The 27250-nt window shown below is 41.0% G+C and overlaps 2 protein-coding genes across 3 annotated transcripts in view; one reads left to right on the top strand and one right to left on the bottom strand.

Moving 5' to 3' along the window:
• Nucleotides 1–22215, bottom strand: part of LOC110157628 (bifunctional heparan sulfate N-deacetylase/N-sulfotransferase 1-like) — a 43853-nt gene extending 21638 nt beyond the window's left edge. For both annotated transcript variants that reach the window (XR_008632981.1, XM_020921976.2), the window contains exon 1: nucleotides 22044–22215. The gene's annotated coding sequence lies outside the window, so the exon portion shown is untranslated. The remainder of the gene's footprint in view (nucleotides 1–22043) is intronic.
• Nucleotides 22216–23587: 1372 nt separating this feature from the next.
• rbm22 (RNA binding motif protein 22) lies at nucleotides 23588–27246 on the top strand. The gene is made up of 11 exons (XM_020921980.2): nucleotides 23588–23740; nucleotides 24556–24609; nucleotides 24683–24712; nucleotides 24781–24913; nucleotides 25006–25106; nucleotides 25194–25366; nucleotides 25784–25984; nucleotides 26067–26231; nucleotides 26323–26405; nucleotides 26472–26600; nucleotides 26684–27246. The coding sequence occupies exons 1-11, from the start codon at nucleotides 23687–23689 to the stop codon at nucleotides 26836–26838; spliced, it is 1278 nt and encodes a 425-aa protein (XP_020777639.1). The 5' UTR covers nucleotides 23588–23686; the 3' UTR covers nucleotides 26839–27246.
• The last annotated feature ends 4 nt before the right edge of the window (nucleotides 27247–27250 follow it).

Below are 27250 nucleotides of genomic sequence, written 5' to 3'. Positions count from 1 at the left end.
CTGCTTTAAGATTAAATGTAGGCAATTAACATAATTTATACTCCACAAATTGTATAAAATTAAATGATTAAGTTGCCTCCATAGTCTCCCCAGAATAACATCGCAAGGTGGAACAGAGCATTTTGAGCTTTGGAGATGTCGACAGACTAATAATAAAGAATTACCCAAACAAGTGCTAATGAAACAAAACAGAACTCCAGATATGTTTTTGATGAGGTAACAACATTCTAACATTGCTTAAAGCTCACAAGAGTCAATTGGACATAATATGGGACCTTTAAAGAGCTGAACAGTACAGAAGAACAGTATAAATTAGGGAAATTCACAACAATAGTTTGGGGTCAAACTGAATGTACACAGATCTATTTATACAAGAAGTGTCAAATGAAACACCTTTGCCTTTTTTGTAAAACATTTCCTATGGGACTTGACAAAGCAACAAGAGAAATTGCTTAGTGAAGTATCCAGTTTCAAACATCAATACAAAACACTAGTGAAAAGAAAAATAGATTTACAATAATTCTAACAAAGCAATAAATAAGCAAACAACAGTATAAAAAGACATTATACAATCGTTTCCTCCCTTTCTTGGCCTTGGTACTGGAACAACTATAAATTTGTGATATATCGGATGACACTGTCGCTTTACATGGTCCCAGATCAAATCAAGCCTCTATTCAACTGAGAAAACCAATCCGGCGCCACTGAACGCTATCTCTGACTCAAGCGAAAAGGTTTTATTAAGATTTTTACACCTGCAGAGGAGCAGCCATAAACAGATGTGCTGACCTGATCTGAACTACAAATGCTATCAAACCACAATAACACTCAAGATGTCGACTCAGATGAATAAAAGAAAACGGCCAAACTAATAAGAAATTCCCCAGGCCTGCAGTAACGCGGGCTACAGCACACACATAAACAATATAACTGTCCAATTGAGTCAATCAATCGACAAAGGGCCCAGGGAAAGAGGCCAGGCGCCGGCAGTAACTAGGACTATAATGGCCAAAGTAGAGGAATCATCATGAGCTAAAGTCAAGTGTCTCAATGGTGAATTTCAGGTAGTAATGCCCCCAAAGGAACCGTGCCTCTGCCTCCTTGCATACATCCGCCACTCTTCACACCTCCCCTTTTCCATCTTCCACGTTCTTTCAAGTCCAGATAAGAAACGGGCCGAGCTGATCTGACTCTGATTTGCACAGCAGAAATGTGTTCCCATGGGAATCTCACGGTGCTGGAGAATAGCTGACACAAGAGATGAGATTGTGTTGTGCTGCCCATATTTTTGCCTGCCAGATCAAACAGATAGGGTTTTTGCTCCCGCTCGGAAACGCACTCGTCATTATCATCGCTTCCCGCTTTCAAAGTATAATCAAGAGCAGCGGATGAGCGAGCGTGAGGGGGAAGCACGTCCCTGCAGCGAAATATAGTACGATTTTACATACAAACAGTTTGCACTTGACACATGACCCCGATGTGGTAATTGTAGCTACTAAATATGCAAAATATCCAAGTGCAGAGAAATATGCAGCCCTATCATCGGCTTATCACAACAACAATAATTACAGCCCCAGTTGTAGCCTCAGTCGTGAATCCTATTACAATTCCTGTGAGTGTTTTTCTGTCCAAGCTTCCCTCTCTCCTCCTCATACATTGTACATTGCACTTATAAGGTCCTATATAAATTAGGGCTGGGCAAAAATAAAATTTTTACCCAGCCCAGATTAATTGTGATTAAATGCATGTTATACGCAAAACCAATTAATGAATTAAAAAGTAGAGTATAGTGCTCTTTTATTGGAAATGTAAATGAAAGAGCCATACATTTGTTGTGCAAACAGCATTTCTTTCACAGGGGAACCCTCAGAGCCTTCAAGGTATTCAGGGAAGGCTCAAGAAAAAATATTGAATGGACGTTTGTACTACTAATATATTTATTGAATATTTTTATGCTGTGAGTAATGAACACTACACTAGTAATAATTTGTAGATCAGTGTTATAAACTTGGACTGATATTTCTTGGGAAACAAAGGGTTAATATAATGGAAAGGAAATGGACCAATCACATTTTTTCTTCCAATGGTATCTGGGTAAATCAGTTACTCCAGCACTGAACTAAAGAAATAAGCTCAGCTCAGAGTCGGAGCCCGCGGCCGAAGCCGCAGCTGGGCCCGCGGCTCGCGGAGGCTTGGACACGTTGCATCTCACGTGGTCAGAAAAAAGTGAAAAAAGTGTAAAGAAAACACGTCAAACTTAAAGAAACACTCGCGGTGAACTTTTTCAAAATAAAAGCCAGTGAGAAACAGACGTTCAAATAAATAAATAAATAAATAATAAAAACTGTGTTAACGGCGTTAAAATAATTGTCGGCGTTAATTACTTAATTAGTTAAGCAAAGTTAACGCATTAACGTGCCCGGCCCTAATATAAATAAAATGTCTATATATAATTGACTCTTGTGAGCTTTAAGCCATGTTAGAATGTTGTTACGACATCAAAAACTAAAACACCTGGAGCTGTGTTTTGTTTCATTCACACATGTTTGAGTAACCCTTTATTATTAGTATGTCTTCATCTCCAAGGATCAAAACGCTCTGTTCCTCCTTGTCATGCAAAGTTAACAGCTACCTTTTTCCTTTTGTTTAGCAGAAAATGGAAATTCCTGAAACTATCCAAATAATTCTAATGAAGGTGTATGGAGTTAAAAAACAAAGTGGAGCACTTCCTGTTTTGTCACATGACATCACAAGGTGGAACAGAGTGTTTTCTGTTTGAGAGATGAGAATAGATCAGAAAATAGGGCCTTCTTATTATATGCAACATGTTTGAAATTATCCATATCATATTCCAAGTTTGCATTGGTTTTCCAACAAATGCCATTCCCCATTCTATTTATCCAGTCATCTTTGTAGCAGAATTTTTATTTTTTTGAGAATTACAGTTTAGTCACCGGGGATCACCTTGACACTCTTTATGCTGCTCCCAAAAATAAATGGTTTCTGTGAATCCAAACAAAGAGTGTAATAACTAACATGATTCACCTTGACTGTTGATGTGCAATAATAATTTTTTTTTTTTTTAATCAAGAACGAGATTCAGATATTTACATTTTTATATTTTTTAACCAAGAGGATTACAGCCAGCCCTGTCAGTAAAAACATGTGGTTTAGAGCAAGTTAAGATTTGAGAAACAAAAGTGTACACTTTTTGTGTTTAATAGCACTCATTAGTAGATATTTGCACTTTTTAAACACATTGACAACTGGCCTTGAATTTGCAGCTGAGGCAGATATTTTGCTGTTGCCTAAATAGTGCAAAACCTAAACAAAAATCCAAAACCCAAATCAGTATGAAAAACCCCCCCCAAAAAACAACATATCAGTCCATCTCTACTAATTAGAAGTCTGCACTATTTTCAAGTAATTAATAGTGAAAGACATTTTATTTGCTTTTAATTAAAAAAATATATATATAATGCAGGGGAATACAAATTTTGATACATTATTTTGTCATATCGCTACAGCCCCATTAACATTAAACAGGATGGACCTTTAAACAGTAACAGCACGTCTTAAAAGTAATTAGTGCAACAGCTCAAGGCTTAAACCATTTGTCGCATTCTGAGTCCTTTCAATAAAAAGAGGGAAAAGCCAAAAGAATACAGTGAATTAACAGAAAGGTCAGTCATTAAAAAGAACCAAATCTGGCACAGCTGTGGGCCACCATGAAGCCACTGTCAGAATGGAAAAAGCTATGGGTTTTCACAGCTCTGAGATGGAAGACACTGCATTCACCAACTGTTGCCTGGGTGACTCACTAGTCACAGTTTTATGGCAGACTGGCAAAGAAAATGCCACTTAAAAAAAAGCTGAAGAAACACACTGACATGACATCTCAGCTTGTGTTTGCCAGGAGGCATGTGGGAGAATTTCAGACTAAGTCCAAACATGTTTTGAAGAGTGGGGAGGCCAAAATTAAACTTTTTGGCTGTCGAGAAAATGTTGAGCTCAAAGCAAAGCCAAAACATGACACATATTTCACCAACCTTACTTAGAGGCAAAAATAAATATATATTTTTAAATTGTAATTCATTTATTTAAAGACACTATCTGATTTTTATGGTCTTAAAAATATTAACAAGTTTAAACTGTTTGTAGTGGTCCCAAATGTATTCCTCATTTTCTCAACACATTCTATGCCTATGTCCCAATTATCATTATTCACTGAGATAAGTCTATAAGCACTTCTCAGATGTGGCCAGAGCAGAGTTTTGCCATCATGTTGACGCCAACAACAACAAGGATGCTAACCGCGCACCAGTGTTTCTTCCTGGTTTTTAGACAAAGACGTCACACAGCTGTTGTTTTTTAAACCCAAGAGCTCTTTTAACAATATAACTGTATTGGTAAAATATAAGATTCTATTACAAAAACGGTTATTAACAATTGAAAGCTCAAGTGAATGCTTGTATGGTCACACAATGAATGCATTGGTGTTTTCCTGTGACATGCACATTTTGAAACACGATATATTGCGACAGAGATATACTGCGATAAATTATAATATTGAAAATACTTTGCCACTGCCACAAAACAGAAAAAGATAATGCTTGAAAATCATTTGTCAATCAATAATTAGCTACAGAAGTTACTTTTTCAACTGTCTACAGCTCAAATCTTATTGTGTTACAACAAAAATACCAATAATCTCCTCACTTATACAAAGAAACTGTACATGTACAATTTTGAGCCTCAATTTATCGTTCAGTATATGAAAGCTGGAACTATTTTGATATAGTAGTGATCATGACAGGCCTCCCCTCATGCCTATAGAGCTGGAATAAAACTGATCCCTTACCACAAGAAAGAGCAAGAAAAGCATTAATTTGAAAGGAAGCGTTCATACTCCTCATAATGGACGGAACTCAGTTTGTACATGCATCAGTGGTTTTAGATTAGATTATAGGCAAAAATAATTGCCCAAAGCCAGGTGCCTAACCCTAGTTTAAGCAGTTGCCCCCTGTGACACTTCTGACACTGTGGGGTTGACACGTGTGGTTGACAGGGCTGACAAGTCTATCTGGACGCTGTCTGCTGCTTGAGCTCTTCCTTTCCTCCCTCTTCACTGCCATCTCTAGCTGCTGAGCCTGAATCTACTAAAACTCACATGGACACACAGACTGCCTATCGGATTACCAAAAGGGAAGGTAGCTCCATTGCAAGGGGTCAAGATGAAACATTTTGAAATCAAAACAATATTTCATGTTATGCCTGAAGAGAGGGGCAGGAGTCACAGCAGTAAGGACCCTGAGAAGGAGGGCTGCTTGCGTATTTATGTGGGAAGAGAGCTATGTGCTTTTCCTGTCAGTTCATGGGAAGCCTGTCAGTGTTATGGATTAAATGCCACTGTGCAGTCCCATACATATTACATAGTTCCTGACACCTTAATTCCATGTGTATGTATGTGTGCACTGAGTGGGCGAAGAAGCTTTTGTTGGGTTAAGGGTGCAGCCATGTGAGCGTAAACAAACTAAAACCTAAATGTTCCTGCACGAAAATGTGAATATGGGTAAGTGGTTCAGTACATGTTGTTTCAGTGCAATAATTAACTGCAGTTAATACACTGTTAAAACTCATAAAATAACATCATTCTTTTAAAATGTGGAGAACCTTTTTGTAATGATACACTTGATTTCAATACTGATACTCTATACTGATTGTGATACCTAAATAATCATTTTATAAGATCCTTTTTTAGACAATACTGTAATTTTCAAAACAAAATAATAGTATTTGTTTATTATATCATGTGGTCTTACTCTAGTTCTGATAAAAATCAAGATGATGCTGTTCAGAAAAGAACAAATTTATTTACTAGTTTTAGTACTGATTAGTATCTCATTTATAATAATTTTGACAAACCTAATGGGATATAGACAACATGATACACACTTTACATCAACCAGATTAAAAGGAGGATTTGCAAGGTTTCTAAATTCACTTTGTAGCACAATGAGCTTAATGGTCTGTAGACGTTTATTGAAAAACCAGCAGCAGCTATTGTCAGTGTGGTTTGGGCATGCGGGCCTCCACCTTAGACCCACGTAACACAGTAATTGTTTGCATTGTTTCCTGAATAGAGCAAATGGCTGCATCAAACATTAAACACAGTTTGCACTTCCCCATACAGAGTGGTGTAGGGTGTTCCTCTGAAGCTTGTAACAGGTGTGGTGACAACAGTGGGGGCAGGAAAAGCAGTAAACTGATCCACACTCCAGACCCACTCCACTGCTGCCAAACCATCACAGGGCAGTGCCATTCTTCACCTCCTGAAGGGAAACTTCCAATCAGTCCAACAGATCAATACACACTAGCTTCAGGATATGGGCCTCTAAGCCAACCAGAAGCACTTAAGCAGGAGGAGAATCTCTATCGATTACAATGGGTTAATGAGGGCCTGTATGCTAGCAGTACACTTTTTGAAGATTGGGAATGTGTGTCTTGGACAGTTAATTGATACAAATTGGAGGCACAGGTCACAATCTGCTGTAATCAACCTCATAAAAAACAGGGTTGGGGTTTTGTTTGCTCTTATCGTGATTTTTGCAGCATCATGTTTTTATCACTTTTAAAACTGTGACAATTACTCATTTCTGAAATTTGCACATGTTGACAATACGTATTAGAAATGTTATTTGTCATAATATTTAGTTCCAACTTATCTAACCAAACCCCATTTAGTACACAAGAGCGTTGGTGGCGTGGGTGAGCAGTTTATGCAATGGTCACAAAAATAAAAAAGATGACATAATTACACTAGAAAAAGAGCATGCTTCACAAAAAGATCCATGTAGAGGTTGTCCTGAAAGCATAACTAAAAACTACAGTGTAAAATACTCCTCTATGTGGATCAGAATGCCATGACATCTTTGCTCCAGTATCAATAATTCAGCATCGCCTTTTCTAACCCTTTAATTATACATCAGTGTTGGAATAACAATAGATAGGAACGCTGCAGAGAGTTTTCTTCTTTACACAGACAGCCACAATGAAACCAGATAAGAAAGGTAGGTGAGGTAACCCAAAGGCCTTGAGGGTGCTCTGGCCAGCTGTCGGGCTGTCATTTATGATGTGTCCACCTCAATACTGACTGATGGGGAATCAAAGGGTTAACTGAAACTGTGGCCTATAGCCTTAGCTTACATTATTCAACAGCTTGTTACAACAGCTTGCTCCCTGATCTTGCACTATGGGGAGAGCAGGAAACTCCAGGAGGGGTGCTGGGGACCGGCCGGATTAAGAAGAAGAGGATGACAGAGGGACTGTGGGGATAGAGAGACGAAAGATGGCATAGAAGAGGTGTGGACCAGAGGCAGATGAAAAAAGAGGCACAAAAAGTGGATTGAATAAGATCAAAAGAGGTATTGAGAAAACTGAGGGATGAGGAAGTGCTGACAGACGGGACAGAGTACAGGTGGATGAAGAGGAAGGCTGTCTGTTGCCAGGGGAGACAGATCAAAATCACTGAAAAAGGACATTTAACCTTTGACCTCATACTTAAACTATTAGTGCAGCTCCATATCACACCTTATAGAAGCACTGTTGTAAACAAAGAGCAAACAAAGAGTTCTTTTAGAAGAGATAAAATGCTACACTTCACCATCTCAAAACTGCAAAACTACTAATTGCAATGGAAGTTTTTCAAAGCATTACTGAGAGAAACTGTCCATTTTTACATGTCACTTTGAATAGAAACATGAGTTCAATAGCATTGTCTAACAGGTAGCAGAGATGTGCCTCTAAGGTACTGCACAAAGCAAAACAACATCCATCAGAGGAGTCGCTGACAGTGACCATGTTTTGGGAGCGGCCTGTTTATAGCCCCAGACTTGGTCGCTGCTCGGTGAGCGGCAGTCTTTGTTCATTAATTGATTGGGCTCCCCTGCCGGGCCTCAGTAACTAGGTTACATAGATCCACAAAAAGAAGAGGATTGGCCCCCCGGTGAAAAGACGCAGGAATGATAGAAGACTTACAGGCCAGGAATCCTTGTGTTAATATAACTAATGGAGTGGGGACGACAGTGAGTTTATTGAAATCAGCCTCATCTAATTAGAGAAGCATCTGATGAGAGCAGGATGACGGACAGGAAGACCTTGGGTTGCATTGTGTGTCCGGTGCCAGGGCAGATCAGTGTACAGGCCTGAGGAAAGGTGAGCCCAGTGGGCCAGAGGAAGAGAGTGTGTGATGTTCATTATCCCAGCCTCAGTCAGACTGACACACCATTACTTTAGAGCAAGCCCTCCACAATAAAAACAGGCTCCACACAGGGCTGCCAGAGTTTATCACAGAGAGACAGATCAGAGCAGAGTTGTCTGCTTGATCTGCATAAACATGCATATTTCCTTCATATTTTGTATGTAGAAAATTAGATGCCCAAAACATGTTAAATTCAACAAACATGTTTTTACATGTGCAGCTTTAAGTGACTCCCGGGACAGTAGAAAGACTGTGCTGCAGAAAACACAGCATTCTGCTACTGGGACATAACTACAGTGAAACAAACTGTTTTACTCATTACCATAAATAAAACAGCTCATGCCATCATAATGAGGTCACATTTAACATTTTAAAGGAATAGGCCCAAGATTATGCCTCGCTGATTCATCACGATACACGTTAAACTGTAAGCAGTGTCTGTGTCTAAGCATAATCTAGATTTTTCAACCAATGTCTGGGGTTATACAGTTTTTTTTTCTATAAAAAAATAAAACTTGTAAGGTGTTTAGAAAATAATCATCAACTCTGCGCCCACTTGTAGCAGCTGTGGGTTGACCTCAGTCAAGTGTCATGTGAAACTAATCCATAAAGACCAAAAGTCCTTTATAACGCCAAACAGTGAAATACAGCAATTCAACTGGAGCTGTTAAATTAACACTATTACAAACCAGAAAATGCCTAGCCTGTCATACTGCAGTTCTGAGACACGATAAGACTCCAATAGTACATTTGTGTAGAGCTCTTAAATAGCTCAGATATCAGTCTGTCTAAGAGAAGCAGTTGAAGTAACTGCTATGGAGCACCCAGGAATCTGCCTCTAATGTAGACCTACCCCTCAGGTGACAGGGCCTACAAACCTTTGTGGACACCTACTTCTGTCTTTTTCTCAAAGGGTCAAAGCGGAAACTAGACGTCACTGCCAACAGACTGAAAGCCAAAACAAAACTCAAACAGGGCTCCAAGCGCAGTTTGGGAAAAATGCATGACTCTGCAGAAAAAGTGCTGGTGTGGTATTCCTGTACCTCAGTGGTGTGTGACGGCACTCCAACATAATCTTAATGAATTATTTGATCTTTCCTGCCCTGAAGCAAAGCTGTCATAATGTATTACAGCAGCAGTAAAGTCCAGAACTGGAGCAGTCTGACAAAGGACCACCACTCACTGTGGAGCTGATGCAGGTCACTCTGGGACAGCACACTGAATTAATGTGACTGGAAGGCCTGCAGGACACAAGTATGCAAAATAGAAATGACAAATTAATATCCAAAGAAACATGCAATTGTATTTGTTCTACTACAACTACTTCTCCGTAAATGACTAAGACAAGTGCAGCAGCCACTTCGTCCTAGTTGAATCTGTCTTGAGTTTAAATGAAACTAGTGGCCTCAGGCGTTCATCAGTCAGACTGTCCAGATTCTTTTGGGGAGCACAAAGTCACAGCCACTGTTCTGTTAATGCAACAACAACCAAGGCCTCTGAACTTTACACATTAGCTTCAGACTTCACAGCAAGGTGAGCGATTGCTAGTGCTGGGTATTAAGGACATCACGATGCAATACGTATCTCGATAAACAGCCCATAATACACAAATATACACGTATACTAATACTATACTAAATTTATGTTATGCTGATGTTAAATACCAATCAGCATATGTCATGTCTAGAATGCTCTTAATAACAAAGCACAATACATATAATAACTTTTCAGCTCAGCAGATTATGCTCTGTAATGCAGTATTTAGTCACAGATTTAAAATAAATATTGTCATTTAAAATTATTGCAGTGAAGCATCTGTGAATCCATATGTGTATTGTCAAGAAGTCATTCTCAATATATTGCTGTATGGATTTTCTGAGTCAATTCAGTTGCAGTGTGGCTGAAATGTCAGCCAGTAATGAAGGTGAGTTTTCTGGACACAGCTTGTCAGAAAACACAGCAGAGTCTACACCTAAACATTTATTTTCAAGGAACAAGAACGATATGTTACATTTAAGTGGCTGCTGGTTGTTGTTAGCATTACTATGAGAGAAAAGCCTCTGGAAGTTGTCAAATGTGCTTACAAACTAATCGTGGTGCATAATTAGGATGCTAGGAATGCATGTAGTAAGTGAGGAATGTGTTTGGACCTCCAGTTACTATTAACTAGTTGTGTATTTCATGTTTTGAAGACTAAAAAAATCAGGTACAGTGACTTTAATTTGTTAAGTAGTAAACACAGTAGATTTTTATTGCAAACAGCTCATTTAATCATCTTTCTTTGCCAGGTTTTGCTTTATTGCATCTCAGCCTCACACCTCTCATTTGCTGTGTCATATCCCTGATGACAGAGCATGACTTCCTTTTACCGGTACGATTAACTAGCATAACACTTAATATCAGCCCCGGCATCAGCACAATTAAGCACTGAGTGAGAAGTGAGGCACAAAGGGAAGGCAGCAGACGGAAGCCAAAACGTGCAGGTAAGGGAGCCACTGAGCAGGTGTACTTAGCAACCTAGGCTGTTGCTAAGGGATGTGGTTTAAGTTGGCCCACATAACACAATATGGCAGTGCTTCTCAAATAGCCCCCCCTGGGGGGGCGCGAAGCTCCGTCAAGGGGGCGCGTTTGACCTCGGGGAGCATGCTTTTTTATTTTTTTATTTTGATTTTTTTTACTGTCTTAAGGGCCGTTTACACCAAAGCGTCAAAAAACGCCTTGACGCCTCTATTTGGAGCCTTTGCATTTGAGTTTAGACGCCCCCGACGCGCATCTTTGACGCCGTGGACGAACGGGACAAAAATACTTGACGCGCATCCGTTGCCCTGGAAACAAGAGCCCGGTCCCGCTCTTTTTCCGAAACATTGTCAGACCAGACTGAGAGAGTGTTTTTATGACATAAAACATCAAAGGAGGAGATCGGGTCGACGACTGGGGCGTATATATAGTTATACTCCGCTAATGACACTGGATCAGTCCCGGTCTGGTCCTGGTCTAATCACGGTCTAGTCCCGGTCTGGTCCCGGTCTAGTCCCGGTCTAGTCCTGGTCTAATCACGGTCTAGTCCCGGTCTAGTCTCGGTCTAGTCCTGGTCCGGTCCTGGTGTATTCCTCGCGATCGGCTCGGTGATTGTGGTGTATATATTTATGTTCCGCTCATGTTGGTGGTTCTCGTTCTGGTTCTCGGGTCTTTCTTCCTGATAATAACGTCGCTGCGTCTCTGGATACTCGTCCCTGATTGGTTGACGCGGCACGTTTGACGCGAAAAGTTCAGCATTTTCAACTTCTGGACGCTGACGCCTTGGACGCGCGTCTTGGCCGCTGACGCCAAAACGCTGAAGACGCGCTGCGCTGACGCCAGATTCGGCGCGCGAGATGTTTTATTCGTCCTAGGGGGGCATGACAGAAAATAATTGAGAAGCACTGCAATATGGCAAGTTTCAAAGTTGGAAGTGGAAGTTATAAAAACATCAGCTCAACGGGACCATCATCAAAGACACAAATTTGAGCAGAAGAATAATCTGTTCACAATATAATATAAGAATATTGCATTTTGAGTGCAATTAATTTATTCAAGACTTCTAGTTTTACTTCAAATGCGACATATAATTTCACAAATATTTCACAGTGTCATATGTCGGCTGTAATGATTATTGAACGTTTCTCCAATCTGGTTTTTAACTACAAATAGCAAATGAACTAAACCTACAGTAATACTAATATAATTGGGAATGGGCGATGTGGTGCTAAATTACAATTTCTGTTTTATCACGATTCATGCAGCCTATATCTTTACATTGTCTTGAAAAAGTAAGCGCCATCTGCTTCTTCAAGTTCATACATCACTGTGATTGGTTAAACTGAGCTGTCACTCCATCAGAGCATTACTCATGGTGACCAATAGGAGTTGTGGGTGGAGAAAGTTTCTTTATAAAGCATAGAACTGCATTAAACAGAAAGTTATTAAATCATGATATGGCGATTTTACCAAAAAGAATATAATCATTTCTGTTTAAATGACTTTACACACATATTGTCCAGCCCCACTTATAATGACACCTGTGAATCATTATGTTATATTTTAAATTGCAATACTGATCTAATAAAAGAAACAAGTTTGCCGACTTCCAGGTTGAAGACTGCAGAGCTGATTCCTGCCTCCCCCTTTCCTGTACACAGTGCCGTAAACAACATCACATGGATGAGTCACTCTAAAGACAAATTGAAGTGGGAAAATGAGAAGGGAAAATAATTATAATAAAGTCAAAAGCTCTTAAAAGTAGATTTTGCATAATATGTCCCCTTAAAGTGCTTCTGTTAACCTCTATGGTAAAGTGATTATAGCATTCAAATATTAATGTAATGGGGTCACCAAGTTCACAGATTAGACTGATAACTATTGACATAGATCGGTACACAAAATGCATTAGCTTAAGGCAACTCCTGGTTTTTAAGTTCTTCCAGATGGTCGGTGTTTCAGACTCACATTTGCATTTTCTGGCAATGAGATGTCATTCTTTAAGTCAATGCTAGAGTGTCCCATTTGTCTTATTAGCCAAGGCACCACCCAAAATCAAGTGCACGCTGGGCAAGTGAACCTCAAGGACCTCAGGGTGGGACTGTGTTCTGCTCTTTTACAAGAAAACACACTCAAAGAAGTAAAAGTATTTGACGAAAAACAGACTTATTTATCCAACTCAGCTCAACAGCAGGGGACTTTCCTAGTGTCAAATGTAATATAAATTGTGACTTTAAAAATGCACATCCATTACCAACCAATTAAGCAAAGTAATTGTGAACATCTACATTAACGTTAACTTTTCATATAAAAAAGATCTTATATGATGCAGTGATAACAATTAACTTGCAGTTTCTCTTTGTGGAGTCTGTCTATAACCAAAGAAAGAATTGCCTGGTGCAGTTTTAACAGCACCACACCTCAATGATAATGAGCCCAGATATAAAACCCCTGTAGTAAAAACGGATTCACTTCTACGTTTAATTATCAAAATAAAATATAAAGTATTGCTTCACAGTAAAACACAAAATAAACTGCTAGTCTTCTTCTTCTGCATGGATATGAGTAATGCTCAGTCACATTTGATACGAAGCAAGTTCCATAAATATAAGCAATATAAAGCATTTATCCGTGCGGCCATCTTAAACTGAATTGTTTCTTTATGGAGCTGTGTATTTTCTTGGTGGACTGAACCAGATGGCACCCAATAACAGCCTAACATCCGCCATGTGCCGTGATGTTGACAAGGAAATCTGGAGGAGCTTCAAAAGCTGATGTGGCTGCATTTTGATTTGTAGGTGATCCGATTTATTGCTGCCTTCAGACACACAACCTAAAGGTTTCTTGGCAGAGAAAACACTTCTCTCCACTGCATGAAAAATAGATATGGACAAGACGACTGAAGCGATATCCTTCTGATCAGATATGCTATCATCTGACATTAGAGCCCACAACAAGCATATATACAGTTGACTGGAAACATCTGTAGACTAAAAAAGAGGCAGCCAGGGTAAACAACATGCTACTACTCTCACACCCACACAGTCAGGCCTGTCAATCAAACTCCTCAAGACACCAGATGAATGGAGACTTCAGCTGATGCAGCCCAGTGAGCGGCTACACTTGGGCAAAGTGAAAGACAGGCAATTTATAGCACAAGACAAAGTTATGTTTTAGGGCTCAAAGAACAACAAGAAGCAGCAGCACCGCAGCAACACACACAAACTTCAGTTAATTTAGATGTTTGCAGGCGATCATGCAGTTTCAGCAGAACACACAAGCTCAAGAAACAGCCACAAACAAGCGAGAAGACAAAAGACGGGAAAACAAGAGAGCGCTGGAAGAACACAGTGAATTTAACAAAAGAGGAGAGAACGTAGTCGGAACACAGCAGAGCCCGGCACAGCACCAGAACAGGCTGTAATTGTGTTGTGCGGGACTGACCCCAGCGCATCCCAGCAGGCATTGCATGATGAATGGGCCTGGCGATGACTACATCCCACCTCCCTCCTCCTGCTGCTCACATGCGCTTTTCTCTCGCTCTCCTCTTCGTCGCCACCATTAGCCCTCCTTCTGGCCCTCCCCGCTCCCCACGGCTCCCAAAAACCGCACTCTATTCAGCGGCTGCCATCCCACAAGATTAATTTGCATTCAGTGCACTTAGTCGCTGTATTGTGCCATGACACAATGACATATTACAGTGCATGTTACACCTATTAAACATATAGTGATGTTTGAGGGACCGTGCCTTTTCGTGCAAGATTGTTATGATAGAGTACAAATGCGTATAGAGGGAGGCATGAGGGTATGGCTTGATCAGCGAGAAACACAGGGACTTTGACTCACGAGTCATTACAGGAACAGTTAGATAACCCCAATTAATGATTCACTAGACCACATCTAACAAAGTGGGTCAGATTGTGTTAACTGTATAGTAATGTATGCTTATCAGTATAGTAGCAAGTGCAAAGATACCTTTGGGAGAGAGTATATAGGAGTGACAAAAAGCAGCAGAGCAAGAGGAAGTGCAAGACAGACAATTAAAAGGGAAAAATACAGGAGGTGTTGTTGGTGTTCTTCTTCTTCAGGCCCTGAGGAGAGAGACTGTAATGCATGGGAAATAGGCTTTTTCCTTCTGCTTTCTGCTCCCGTCCTCCATCTACAGCTCCATCGTGCCCAGGTCCAAGGGGAGCAGAAAAAGGAGTCCAAATTTAATTTGCTTCACCATCTCCAGCCATTGCCCAGTGCCTAGGGGCAAAAGAAATGGATTCTGGAATTTAAAACGATGAGCATGTTATAGGAATAACAGGCGCTCTGAGGAAGCAGAGAAAACAATAGCACAGAGGGTGGCACAGAGAAACCAGAGCAGTTAGACAGTAGACAATAAGGGGGGGGGGGGCGCTATGTGGGCTATGTGGGGCAGATATTAACTGTATGTTTATTATGAAGCTTCTACTGGACTGGCCATCTGTGCAGGCCGATGGGTCACTCAAACAATCAGATCAGGTCAGAGACTACAGCTCTCGCTAATGCTCGCACGCTTCAATATAGAGGCAGTGAAAGAGTTAACAAGCTATTAGCCAGCACTGGGCACCCATGGGAGACACAGTATAGTCTGCAGTGAGCCTAAAGCACACCTTTGGGCTGCTCCTCAACAAAGGCAGCTCTGAGTGACATCACCACAGAGAGGCTGGGGCAAGGAGGACGGAGCCCGGGGAAGCTCTGGACTACGTGGGAGTCACATTACTCCCCTCCAGCTTTTCTCTACCTGTCACATAAGCACTTTGAGGACTCACCAAAAAAGCCAGAGCTTCAACAACTTCAAACGGCTGCTTTGCTTGAGGAGATCAGAGGAGCCAGAGGGATAAAGAAGAATAAAAGGAGGGACTGGGAATCTAAAACGAAGCAGTCTTCCTGATGTGCAGCCTCAACTATGTGTTGTGGGATATTTTCAATTTCATGAGCAGATTACTACCTCCAGTTCACTCTTAGCAGCAAAAGACACAGCCTCCACCCGGTCCATTGAGAGCCAATGAGCTCTGGTCAAGCTGTTAGTTAGAGCCATTACCCAGAGAAAACAAACACAGACCTCAGAGGAACACACAAGCCGGTCCAGACACCTGTGTCCCATTCAGCGCACATATCCGGACACTTAACACTCACACAGGGGGAGGCTGTTTGTGTGTGAGGCCTGGTGCACCCCACTATAGTGACTTCAGCAGGCCCTCTTTGCACAAATACACTCAGAGCTGCTCAACACAAACTCAAAGCTTGTCCCACAGAGAGAGGCCAGCCGTCTTACCACCTGACCGTCACCCTCCACAGAGCCCAGACTTCTCCATAAAACTGAAAATCCGTGGAAAACAAAACTCATTCATCCTGCTGTCATTTGCTGTCTAAGGCCACACGTTCGTGTCTATAGGTGTCCATGGCACAGCTGCAGTGGCCTCTGGGTTGCCAACACCTGTCGAGCTACAGACTGGATCCGGGCGCATTCGGCTCATACCACTGGGATAGACGAGAGACAGCAGGGTGGGCAGCGCTGCGGATCACTGGAGGGGTACGCTCACCGCTGCCAGAACCCAAAAGCTTCGGCCGCCACAGCTACGATGCTTTCCACCTCAGCAACTCAAAATGGAAAAGTGGTACGGCATCAGCTGTGGTCAGTTTGTTACAGAGGTTCTGTCGATGCCTCTGGAGGATTTGACGAATTGAAACTGAGATGACCCATAATAACCCTGGCAGCACATTCATAGTTTCCACTCAAACAGTGCGAATGAGCGGTTTAGCTGTTTAAACGATAGTGATGCCGATTGCGTTTCACACACTTGCTTTGTTTGCACCAAAGCCAAGTGCAGTTCACAGATGGAGGGCGAGTGGACACCAGATGACTCGCCGGGGCGTGGGGCACTGGTCTGAGCAGAGGCACAGAGCAGCAGATGATACGCAGCCAAACTTAAACCAGGCCGTCTGCCCAAGTGGGACGTTGTGATAGACTTTGCTCTGCACAGTTCCTCGGGGTTCAATAAGACCTTAGCGAGAATATGCCCCTAACTGTAACCAATTTCAAAGTCCTGTCCTTGCCATTATTAGAGGTTAATGAGAGCCCAGAGAGACCACAGAGGTAACCTTGTGTAGGTGTTAGGTCCTCACAGTATCAGCTGCTTCATGACAGTGCAGTGTTATTCAAGCCTGAGTTTGTAAACAAAAGCAACGAGTCCTCTTAGACAGTATTAGGTCACAGAAAAGACTGGACCCTGCGTTTTGAAAGATATAAACTTCAGCTCAAAAACATCTGCCATTCCAAAGGATAGGGTAACTTGGTTCACAAGAAAAAGCCATTTTTCTTGTGAAAGCCATTTTATAACATACATTTTGTAAATTTTACATATGCATAAAACAAAAATAAAATCTATAATTAATTATTTTATCATAATTTCAACAATGCAGTATGATGCCTATGACAAATTTCTTGCATCTGGCTCTAGTCTAATGTCATTGTATAAAATAACACTAATCTGTGCACTTATTTAAATGTGATGACAAGATGCTAATAAAATCAGATGAATCACCATACCATGCCATTTAAAAGGAACTGTAAGGTGGATTTTAAATTCCATAAACATTACCCAACTGTATCCAACAATTCAAGGTAGATATGTTAAAATCAAAAATAGCCTTTTCTTATAACAATTGTAATGCTGATTTATTCTTAAGTACAAAAACACTGGACACAATGAGCATTTTTCTTTCTTTCTTTTTTTTTTTTTTTTTTTTTTTTTAATATAACTGTTACTATAATGTAGCATTTTGGTTCTCAAGATAATTATATAATCAAAGAGCAGAATGAGCCTCACATAGGTTTGCCAGTTTCAATGCTGAAATCCAGTTGGTTTAAACATAAAAGGACTCTATCTCTGATCCAACTCCTCACTCCCTAAACTCCATTACCTCCAGTCAATCATTAATCCGTGCTAGTGCAGCCTCTGAGTGAATTCTGGAGGTTCTGAACACATGAGACAAGCTCTGTCTATACTAAAAATGAGAAAATCTATCTGCAGGTTAAAGCACTGACAGCCCAGGCTCAGTTGAGATTGTATCATCTTTTTTTAAACAGTAAAAGTGCAGTATTAGAGGTAGCTTTTACAGTACTAGTAGTACAGTTAAAACAAATGTCTATAATCTTTACACAATGCCCATCAAGCTTCTTATTCTTCAGTTATAAAAGCAGTCAAAGATTATAACCCAATACAACCCTGTAGGTGTCCTTATGTTGTAGAAATCTGTTGGACAGTGTGTGAGGCACAGACACCCAGTCCAGGCCACCAGACAACTGCATAAACACAGAGGGGCCACTACCCACTGCTCCACCTGTCTGCCCTATGCTCTCACTTGGAAAGCTTTTAGCGCCACTTCATTTGATGCACAGAACAAACAATCTAAATATTTCAAAACATTTACATAAGATTTACACAAGCCACTGCACTTGCTGGAGTGTTATCATATTCCATGAAAACTGCCATTTTGAATGAATTACAAGATGCAAAAGGGAATGCACGTCTATATATCACAAAACTCTTTCCCTTTGGCTAAATGAACAAAGGAAGAAGCAAAAAAAAAATCTAATTTCTGATGACTGATAGCACTTACAATGGGATCGGGGTTAGATTATCCAGCAGTGAAGTGGTACGTTCCCATCATGGCATCTCTCCACCTCTGAAAATGGCTTCATTACCAGGCCAACGCAGAGAGCTCCCTGGTCGAGAGTACGAATGCACTGTACCCCGAGGGTCCGCTGCAGTGCCGAGGTGAAGTCCATTAACACCGGAGATCTTGTTTTTCAACCACTAAATAAAACAGGACTTTTTTTTCCTCTAGCATCTGCAGAATAAATGACCTTAGTGCAAGAGCTGGTGGTATGTACATCTACAGCATCTATAGTGCTTAAAGAGCAAACCACACTTTCTTAAGTTGAACCACAACACAAAATCACAGGCATTGTTTAGAGGAAACTGAGAGGAGCCCATGCCATGACATGCCTCAAGAAAAGCCAAGCTGGGACTAGACCAGCCTAATGACTTTGGGGTTATTTGTCAGAAGTAATTTAAGAAGCAATTACTATTCAGTTTAACTGCCACTATGGGTCAAATCACTGCACAATGGTGTATAATGTACCAAAGAAATCAAGAGTTGCCCTGCTGCTTCCATAACTAAAACTTGTTCTGCATCAATGTGTATCTCAAATGGCTCAATATAAATGTCTCTGTCTAAATGGGGATGGGAGGGGCTGCACAGGGACTCAGGCCATCTTCTACAAGGGATAAATCCATATCTCATATAACCAACGCCGCTCATGTGCCTACTTCCTGATCCCTCGGGCAACCAGAGCTGACTACCTTTGAGCGTATGACATAGCTCCTACTTTCCCAGCACTTTATGCACCAGTCAAGTGTCATCTGATGAAACGCTACACCCCCTTCACCATTATTTGTCGGGATACAGGAGCCCATGGAATGTATCAGATTCCTGCCTCAGGGGTAGGCAACTTGGAAATATGGTCCAACCTCTATGGTCCAGCCTCTTCCCTGCTCCCTTTTCCATTCAGCAAAATTCCACTAGAGGCCTGCTTGATTTACATCGCCTCATCGGCCAGCTGACATGTGCTTACAATAGGGGAAGATTTGAGTAAGGGTTTAGAGTTTCAGCACTGTTGTCTGCATCTTTATGTAAAACAACAAGAACTGACTGTATAGACTATTGCTCAACTACTAATAGTGTTTACATTATGTTTACAATCGCAGATGAAAAAATGAAGCTCAACTCATTCCAGTTACAAAGAATTTGGTTGAGCAGTGCAACAATAGCCTATGTACTCCGTACCTATCACCCCTCTCCAGAGAGCAACAGTTAGGCTGTGCAGTACTCCAGCTGTAGTATTGAGTATCTGAGTCACTGGACTGCGTAATTCAGTCTAGGGAATTATGACAGTGGAAAATCATTTCCCTCAACCGGGGATGGGAGGCCATGGCTAATCGTTCAGTAATCTGATCTGCCTGCATACTGCAGCATTCAGCCGTACTGCTAACCTAGCCAGCTAGTCACACATGTGGACACCCCTAAGCGACTGCCAAATATCTGATGAGGGCAAGCACTTTTATAAAACAACTCTCCAGGTTTTCCAAAGGATTACAGATGCTATCGGATCATTTGCTAATACTGGCTTGTGCTATGCCGTTCCAAATGTATTTACCGCGTTCGAGCTCAGCCGAGGATAAAGGACTGTGCTTTAACCAAACTAAGCCCAAGACAGATTTTAAATAGACAAATAAACTACTGTGAGTCTGCAACCTGCGACCATGCCTCTGCTCTGGTATATTAACCCAAAGAGGGCACAAGTGAGTCTGTTACACAGCAGTTACTTTGAGCCCTGTTCAATTGTAAATTCCTGTAAGTGTCTTAGCCAGTGGTGTTGTAGCATTATATGAACAAGAGCCACAGGGAGCTGTGGTACAAAGCGGTGCTTATACACACAGCTGACAGAGTTGGGGAACTTCATGCCTGGCTTTAGTCCCACTCCGGAGAGAGGGCTACCCCCCACACACAGAGTGTGCTACAAGGGGCACTGACATGGAAAAATACAAGCAGTGGCATGTTTTAGGCAACTATAGATTTTAGCAGCATAATGGTATACCGTCTTCAAAACAATTAAACCTCTGTCTTATTCACAGCAATACAAGTAACTGTGACTCACAGCACACAAGGCTTTCCTCTTTGAGGTTTGAATCTGAAATTGTGTTGATCATGTGTCATTCTGATAAACTGCCAATTGCTGCTTGATGACATAATCTGTCATACATTGTCATGCCAACCCCATTTTATCAACACACCGTGTTGGCATCACAGTATTTCAGAGGTACATCTAAGTCCAAAGATGGTGATATATGATCAAATGGCTGCGGCAGCCGTAGTAGCCTTCATCAACAGCACGCTACATCACCGTGTATCTTGCAGTCAGATGCAGGGTTACCACTACAGAGAAATAGATGGCACCAATGTAGAAGACTAACTTAAGACGTAACACTCCACAATTTAGACAAACTAGACTGAAAAAATACTTTGCTACTCCTGCAAATGGAATAATCCCCTGAATGTTTTAAACAGCCAGAGACATGTGATAAACAACACATGGTTTAGGGGGAAATGTAGAGCACCGGTCAAATAAATCCTGATGCATAACACCAGAAGAACGGCTTTTTTCAGACGGCAGTGAAGGCGACATCCAGGGAAAGTCCTTATGAATCTGTCTAATACATTTGAGAGTGAGTCATTCTATTTCAGTAATCTCTTACTCATATATAGGTGCACATTCAAGCGCACTCCCCAAGGCAATGGATTTTAGGCAGGTCTGGACTGCCCCTTTTCCTGCACAGCCATTCAAAAGGTGCACCATTTCATGCCAGACATTATGTTACAGAGAAACACTTTTCAAACAAGACATAAACTTACATTACTTTTTAAGATCTATTACCAATATAAACAATGGTAGTCTAGGCGACATGGCTTTTAAATATGCCTACAGATACTACAATCTGCCTTGTAATTCCAACTGTGAAAATTAATGTATTTTATAATGTGTATTTAAAATAATCTAGCACAGCACTAGCACATACAATGCAGATTATTCTGCGTGGGTCAATTAGACTCCTGCTCAGTCTTTTCGACTAGGTAGCAACAATTAAAGCGACCTTTAATTTACGTAATAATTTGCACACTAACATTTGGCCTTTTAGTGCTTCCGTGCTAAACAATGAACTACTGAATGGAAGCAAATAACGGACTGTGTTTCCTAACCAGCTAAAACGTACTTTATGAAAGATTTAGGGCTGCAGCTGCAACCAAATATCAAACAGTACTGACAAAGTTATCAAAACAACTGAACTTGGTCGTGGCTTGTACCAGGGTGCAAAGAGTCGAATAAAGGAATTCCGATATTTAATCGTGAGTCGCACAATCCCGGACAGCAAACTTCGACCTGCCCGCGTCAACCAAAAAGCCAGTCTTCTCCGTCCCCGTCCAAACAGGCGAGCAATGCTCCAGCCACAATCCACAGCAGCACCGCTCCTCGCCATGAAGAGCCAGGCCGGAGCTGGCCTCTTTCTCCGCCTGCGCCAGACAGCCTTCACTGGCCTGGCTCGGAAGCAAGTGGCCATATACGAAACATGTGCGAAAACACCGCTACGAAGCTGGGGTCTGGACGTATACTCACCTCGCTACAGGCAACGCGAAAGTGGAGACGCACAAACCGACACCGGAGAATGCGGGATTGGGGCGCGCTGGCCACACGTCGTCGTTGTCTTGCTTTTCTGTCGGCCGTGATGTGAAAGCAGCGGCACAGCTCACTCGGCTGGGAAGCAATCGGGAAATCTGAGAATGCCCCTTCTGCAGCTCCGTGCTTCAGCAGTGGTCCATAATTGTCGACAGGGGGCGCCAACGCGGCACAAGCTGATAGTATAGACTGAAGCCTATTCTGTCTGCAGCCAGTGTTTTACATAAAGCCTTTCCAACACTGAACGCAGACTGACAGGTTCCTTCATTGGATGTAGGATGGATGGATTTTTTCAATACGGCCAATAGGCTATTGCAGTCATACTGTCATTAGTCACTGCATATATTAGTAATATTGTAGTCAGGTAGACCTATAGGTCTAACCCACTTCTTTTCAGTTTTCAGTGAAGAACAACTTTTTCAGTTTGACACAAGAAATGTCACATGGTATGCTTGCCGCCACCTCAGTGCTCTACATAATTTCATCAATATGGCCTTTTCATGTTAAAGTCCATCCACACACTTAAAGTAGGCACACACCTATACACTCTTTAGCAAGTGGCCAGATATGACAGCTGATATGTAGCCAACAGCCCTAATTTGAGTCTCATCAACATAAAATAAAGAAAAAGTCACACAACGTTCAAAAGAAAGCATAGGACCTATGGCCTACTTATAACATAGCCTAGAAAAAATGTAACCATGTTCACCTTTTGATGATAAGGTTAATCTAAAGCAAAGCACTTGTGTATAATTAATCTGTGGTTGTTTAAGATATGTTTGGAAATGGCTAAAGTCCACTACAAATTCCTGTCTGTTTAGATGAATGTTTGTGAATGAATGTTGTGAAAGACTTGGCAACTTTAAGGACAGAAATCCCTGCCCTTTGACTCTACAACCCCAGCCTGACCTTAAATAAACATGAAGGGCTTACTGATGATCCGTAATCTGAACATCCCTCCCTCGCTCTACTAATTGGGGTTTCGCACAGCAGCAACAGTCTGACCTGGTTTAAACAGGTGGGGAAGTGTAAGTAGACTATAGACCAACTATAGACCAGTCAACAAAATTGGCTTAAGACCCAGATCTCACTCACTACTTCCAATGTTTCAGTGACTGAGCTAATTGGCTCTGGCTGCTGCTGTTACAAAAGGTTTCAGATTCAAAACACAGACTTGATCAGACAACAACCTTTATTAAAAATCGTAACAAACAGTATACGTAGAACCTTCTAGACCATCAAGTCTGTTGGAGAGTCTGTGTGGCACAAACACAAAAACACAAGCATCTTGTCTTGTATGACATTCGGGCTGTGTCTTAAAATGTTGTTGAGTCGGTGATACTAATGAATTAATTAATACTACATTCATATTTTTGGTGGCCTCTTGTTTTCCAGTCAGTATTGGTTCCTTTACTAGGAATTGAGGCATTGATGAATTGAAGAAAGGCGACCCCTGTAGGTGAAAAGCTCGTGTGCCGCCGCGGTGCATTGTGGTCGGAAGCCTCTTGGTTTTCGGCCTGTGTTGTGCAGGGTGTTGTGTTCATAGACTGTGGTTGTGTTCGCGTTGTTTCTCACTGTGCGAAATGGCCACGTCCCTGGGATCAAACACGTACAACAGGCAGAACTGGGAAGACGCGGTATGTTTTTATAACACAATAAATGACATGTCAGATTATTTTTAACGGATATTTTATTTTTGTTCCGAGATAGACGATGTGGGCAGGATCTTTGCTTCAAATGGCACTAACCTGGCGCGTATTAATGATGCTATGCTATGCTATGCTATGCTATGCTATACTGTGCTATACTGTGCTGTCTTTCCGCTAAATGCTAGTCAGCGTGGCCGTTTAATTGAGTGTGGACCATAATGAATATTGTGTCCCGAGTTCATCGAGAACAAATAGTGTTTGTACAGGATCTTCAAAGATACGAAACATTTGCGGTTAGTCATTAACGTGAAAAGCTTACGTGTAGTTAGCTATGCTAGCTGAGGTGAAATTAAGTTGCTAACTATTAATTGCGTTATAAATGTACTATAAAGTTGGTAATTTCCGTTTTTCTTGAACTTGTTATTTATTTTCGTACAGATACATACATTATTTAAAATAAGGCAACTTCAGATTGCATATTAAATTAAACTTAATTTATAGCTAACTAGCTACTTTGTCATCATGGCTTAAGCGTGGTATCTGCAACTCTTGCAATATTAGTATGACCTAATTCAATTTCTTGTATTAGCGCGGACTATTCTTAGTAGGTGTAGGAGAAAGTACGGTTTAGCCAATTTCCACACCTTGTACTTAGGCTGAAGCAGCAGTCTAGTGCGGATGCACTGAGAAAATGGTCTCAAAATGTTGGATCAAATTATCACTAGAGGTCCAGACAGTGCCGCTTTAAATAAGTTATGATGTCAGTGTTATTAAATCAACTGATTCATCCGTTTTCTTTTTAGGACTTCCCAATTCTTTGCCAGACATGCTTAGGAGAAAATCCTTACATTCGTATGGTGAGTATACATACAATTATGCAAAAGCTATAACAAAGTATGAGCAAATTCAGATTTTTTTTTTTCTAAGTAGACCAAGGAAAAATATGGGAAAGAATGCAAGGTGAGTTAAATACAGGGCAATGGCATTATTATTGAAGCATTTGCCTAATATTTAGTATATTTATTTAGATTTGTGCTCGTCCATTCACTGTGTTCCGGTGGTGTCCTGGGACTCGGATGCGCTTTAAAAAGACTGAAGTCTGTCAGACATGTAGTAAAATGAAGAATGTGTGTCAAACCTGTCTGCTGGATCTTGAATATGGTGAACCTTACTTTGCCAATGTTATATTTTTCTGTATACACTTTTGCCCACTGACTTATCACTATCACTAAAATAACACTGTTTGTACACAGGTTTACCTATTCAGGTCAGAGACACAGGGCTTGCCATTAAAGATGATATTCCAAGGTCAGATGTGAATAAGGAGTACTACACGCAGAATATGGAAAGAGAGGTATGTAAGTCTTTCATGTGTAAGTCTATGTCTCAGACTGTATGTATTGTTATTTTCCCTTTTGTTGTTTTTGTTTTCCTTGTTTAGATTGCAAACTCAGATGGCACACGGCCTGTAGGGCAAATTGGTAAAGCCCCTAGCTCCAGTGACATGTTGCTAAAACTCGCCAGAACCACACCTTACTACAAGAGGAATCGACCTCACATCTGCTCCTTCTGGGTGAAAGGAGAATGTAAAAGAGGAGAGGAATGTCCTTACAGGTAAAGAGTACTCTGTGTTAGGCCTGGCACGATAATTACTACATCAACTTATTGTTCAATATGTTAGATAGAACATTCATTTGTGGGGGTCAGTATTTATTATAGGGGCTTTTCCTTTGTACCAGTGGATAATTTGTGGTTATTTTTCTGTACTATGATAGAGATGTGATCTTAAATTATGAACTATTATGGCACATGATAGATACAAACTAACTACTTGTTAATTATATGTTAATTACATAAATAATTCTTCTTTATGGTTTGGTTTCATTATTATTGTTTATAGTGTATTTGTCTATATTTGCTACAGCAATATATCACACTTCAAAATTTGCATGCGTGTGTTTTTTTTTTATTTATTTATTTTTTTTTAAATTTATAACACAATTTAAATGTATTTATTTTTTTCCCTCTCAGACATGAGAAGCCCACAGATCCTGATGACCCACTTGCTGACCAGAACATAAAGGATCGTTACTACGGCATCAATGACCCAGTTGCTGACAAACTGTTGAAACGCGCCTCAACGATGCCTCGGCTTGATCCTCCTGATGATAAGACCATCACTACTCTATATATCGGTGGATTGGGAGACAATGTCACAGAAGGAGATCTCAAGTATGACTAATAATGACGTGTTTATTGTATAACTGCAATCCATGCCTTTTAAATAATACAAATGTCCTGTTTATTCCTTTAGGGGCTTTTTCTATCAATTTGGGGAAATTCGCACCACCACCATAGTTCAAAGACAGCAGTGTGCTTTTATTCAGTTTGCAACACGAGATGCAGCTGAAATGGCAGCAGAAAAGTCTTTTAACAAACTCATCATTAATGGACGAAGGCTAACTGTCAAATGGGGAAGGTGTGTAGATTACCATATTAATTAAAGCACACCAACGTCTTTCCTCCCTTGCTTTTCAGTACCTCATGTATTTTTTATTTTTCATGTGCAGGTCTCAGGGTGCAAGAGGAAAAGACGGTGAAGGCATCAGTGAGATGGGCTCAAGGCTTGAACCTGTACCTGGTTTGCCTGGAGGTATTTTATTATCATCTTGCATGCAATATTTCCAGTTGAAACACAATTGAAACAGTTTCTTTATAGCTTTGCCCCCTCCACCACCACTGGATGAAGAGACGTCAGCAAACTACTTTAACCTAGACCCCAACAGCTCTCCTGCTGTTATGAACATAACAATGCCCCCACCTCCAGGCATGAACCCACCTCCACCAGGTAAATTTACAAAGTGAAAAGATTTTACGTGTAGAAACATTTATACAGAGTTTTGTTCAAAACATTTTTTGTTGAATTTTCAGGTTTTGGACCACCAATGTTCCATGCTATGGGTCCAATGGCTCCACCTATGCCCCCTCCTATCGGTATGAGACCTCCTGGTCAAATCCACTATCCATCCCAGGACCCTCAGCGCATGGGTGCCCACTCCGCTCACGGCTCACGTCATGAACAGTGAAATCAGTTTAATGTGCCTGGCCTGATTACACAGATGGGTTTAGCAAACATCTGCTACAAACACACAGCCTGAACTGTTATAGCACCTGCGGTGCCCAGTGTCCTGTGGTTGGTGGAAAATTGAGCCAAAACAAATGCACCAACAGCCTTTAAACAGGCTTTGACGTGGTAAGATGTTACTAGAGATGAGCTGGCCAGAGTTGTTGGGCCAATTATTGCTCTAACATCAGAAACTTATGTACAAAGACAGTGTAACATTTGTTACACTGAGAGTATCAGGCAGACTATTTTATCTTCATTTTCATTGTCTAAATTTTTTATTTGAAACAATTGTAAATGTCCACTATGGGTTTAGTTTCATAGATGTTGTTTGAATTTGTCATTAAACCTACCCAAGTTTGTCATCTAATGTG

The sequence above is a fragment of the Boleophthalmus pectinirostris genome, unplaced genomic scaffold (assembly GCF_026225935.1).
Source record: "Boleophthalmus pectinirostris isolate CB_2022bp ecotype Guang Dong unplaced genomic scaffold, ASM2622593v1 HiC_scaffold_23, whole genome shotgun sequence".
Lineage (NCBI taxonomy): Eukaryota > Metazoa > Chordata > Actinopteri > Gobiiformes > Gobiidae > Boleophthalmus > Boleophthalmus pectinirostris.
Note: the sequence above shows the minus strand (reverse complement) of the source record. Positions and strands in the feature narration are given on the sequence as shown.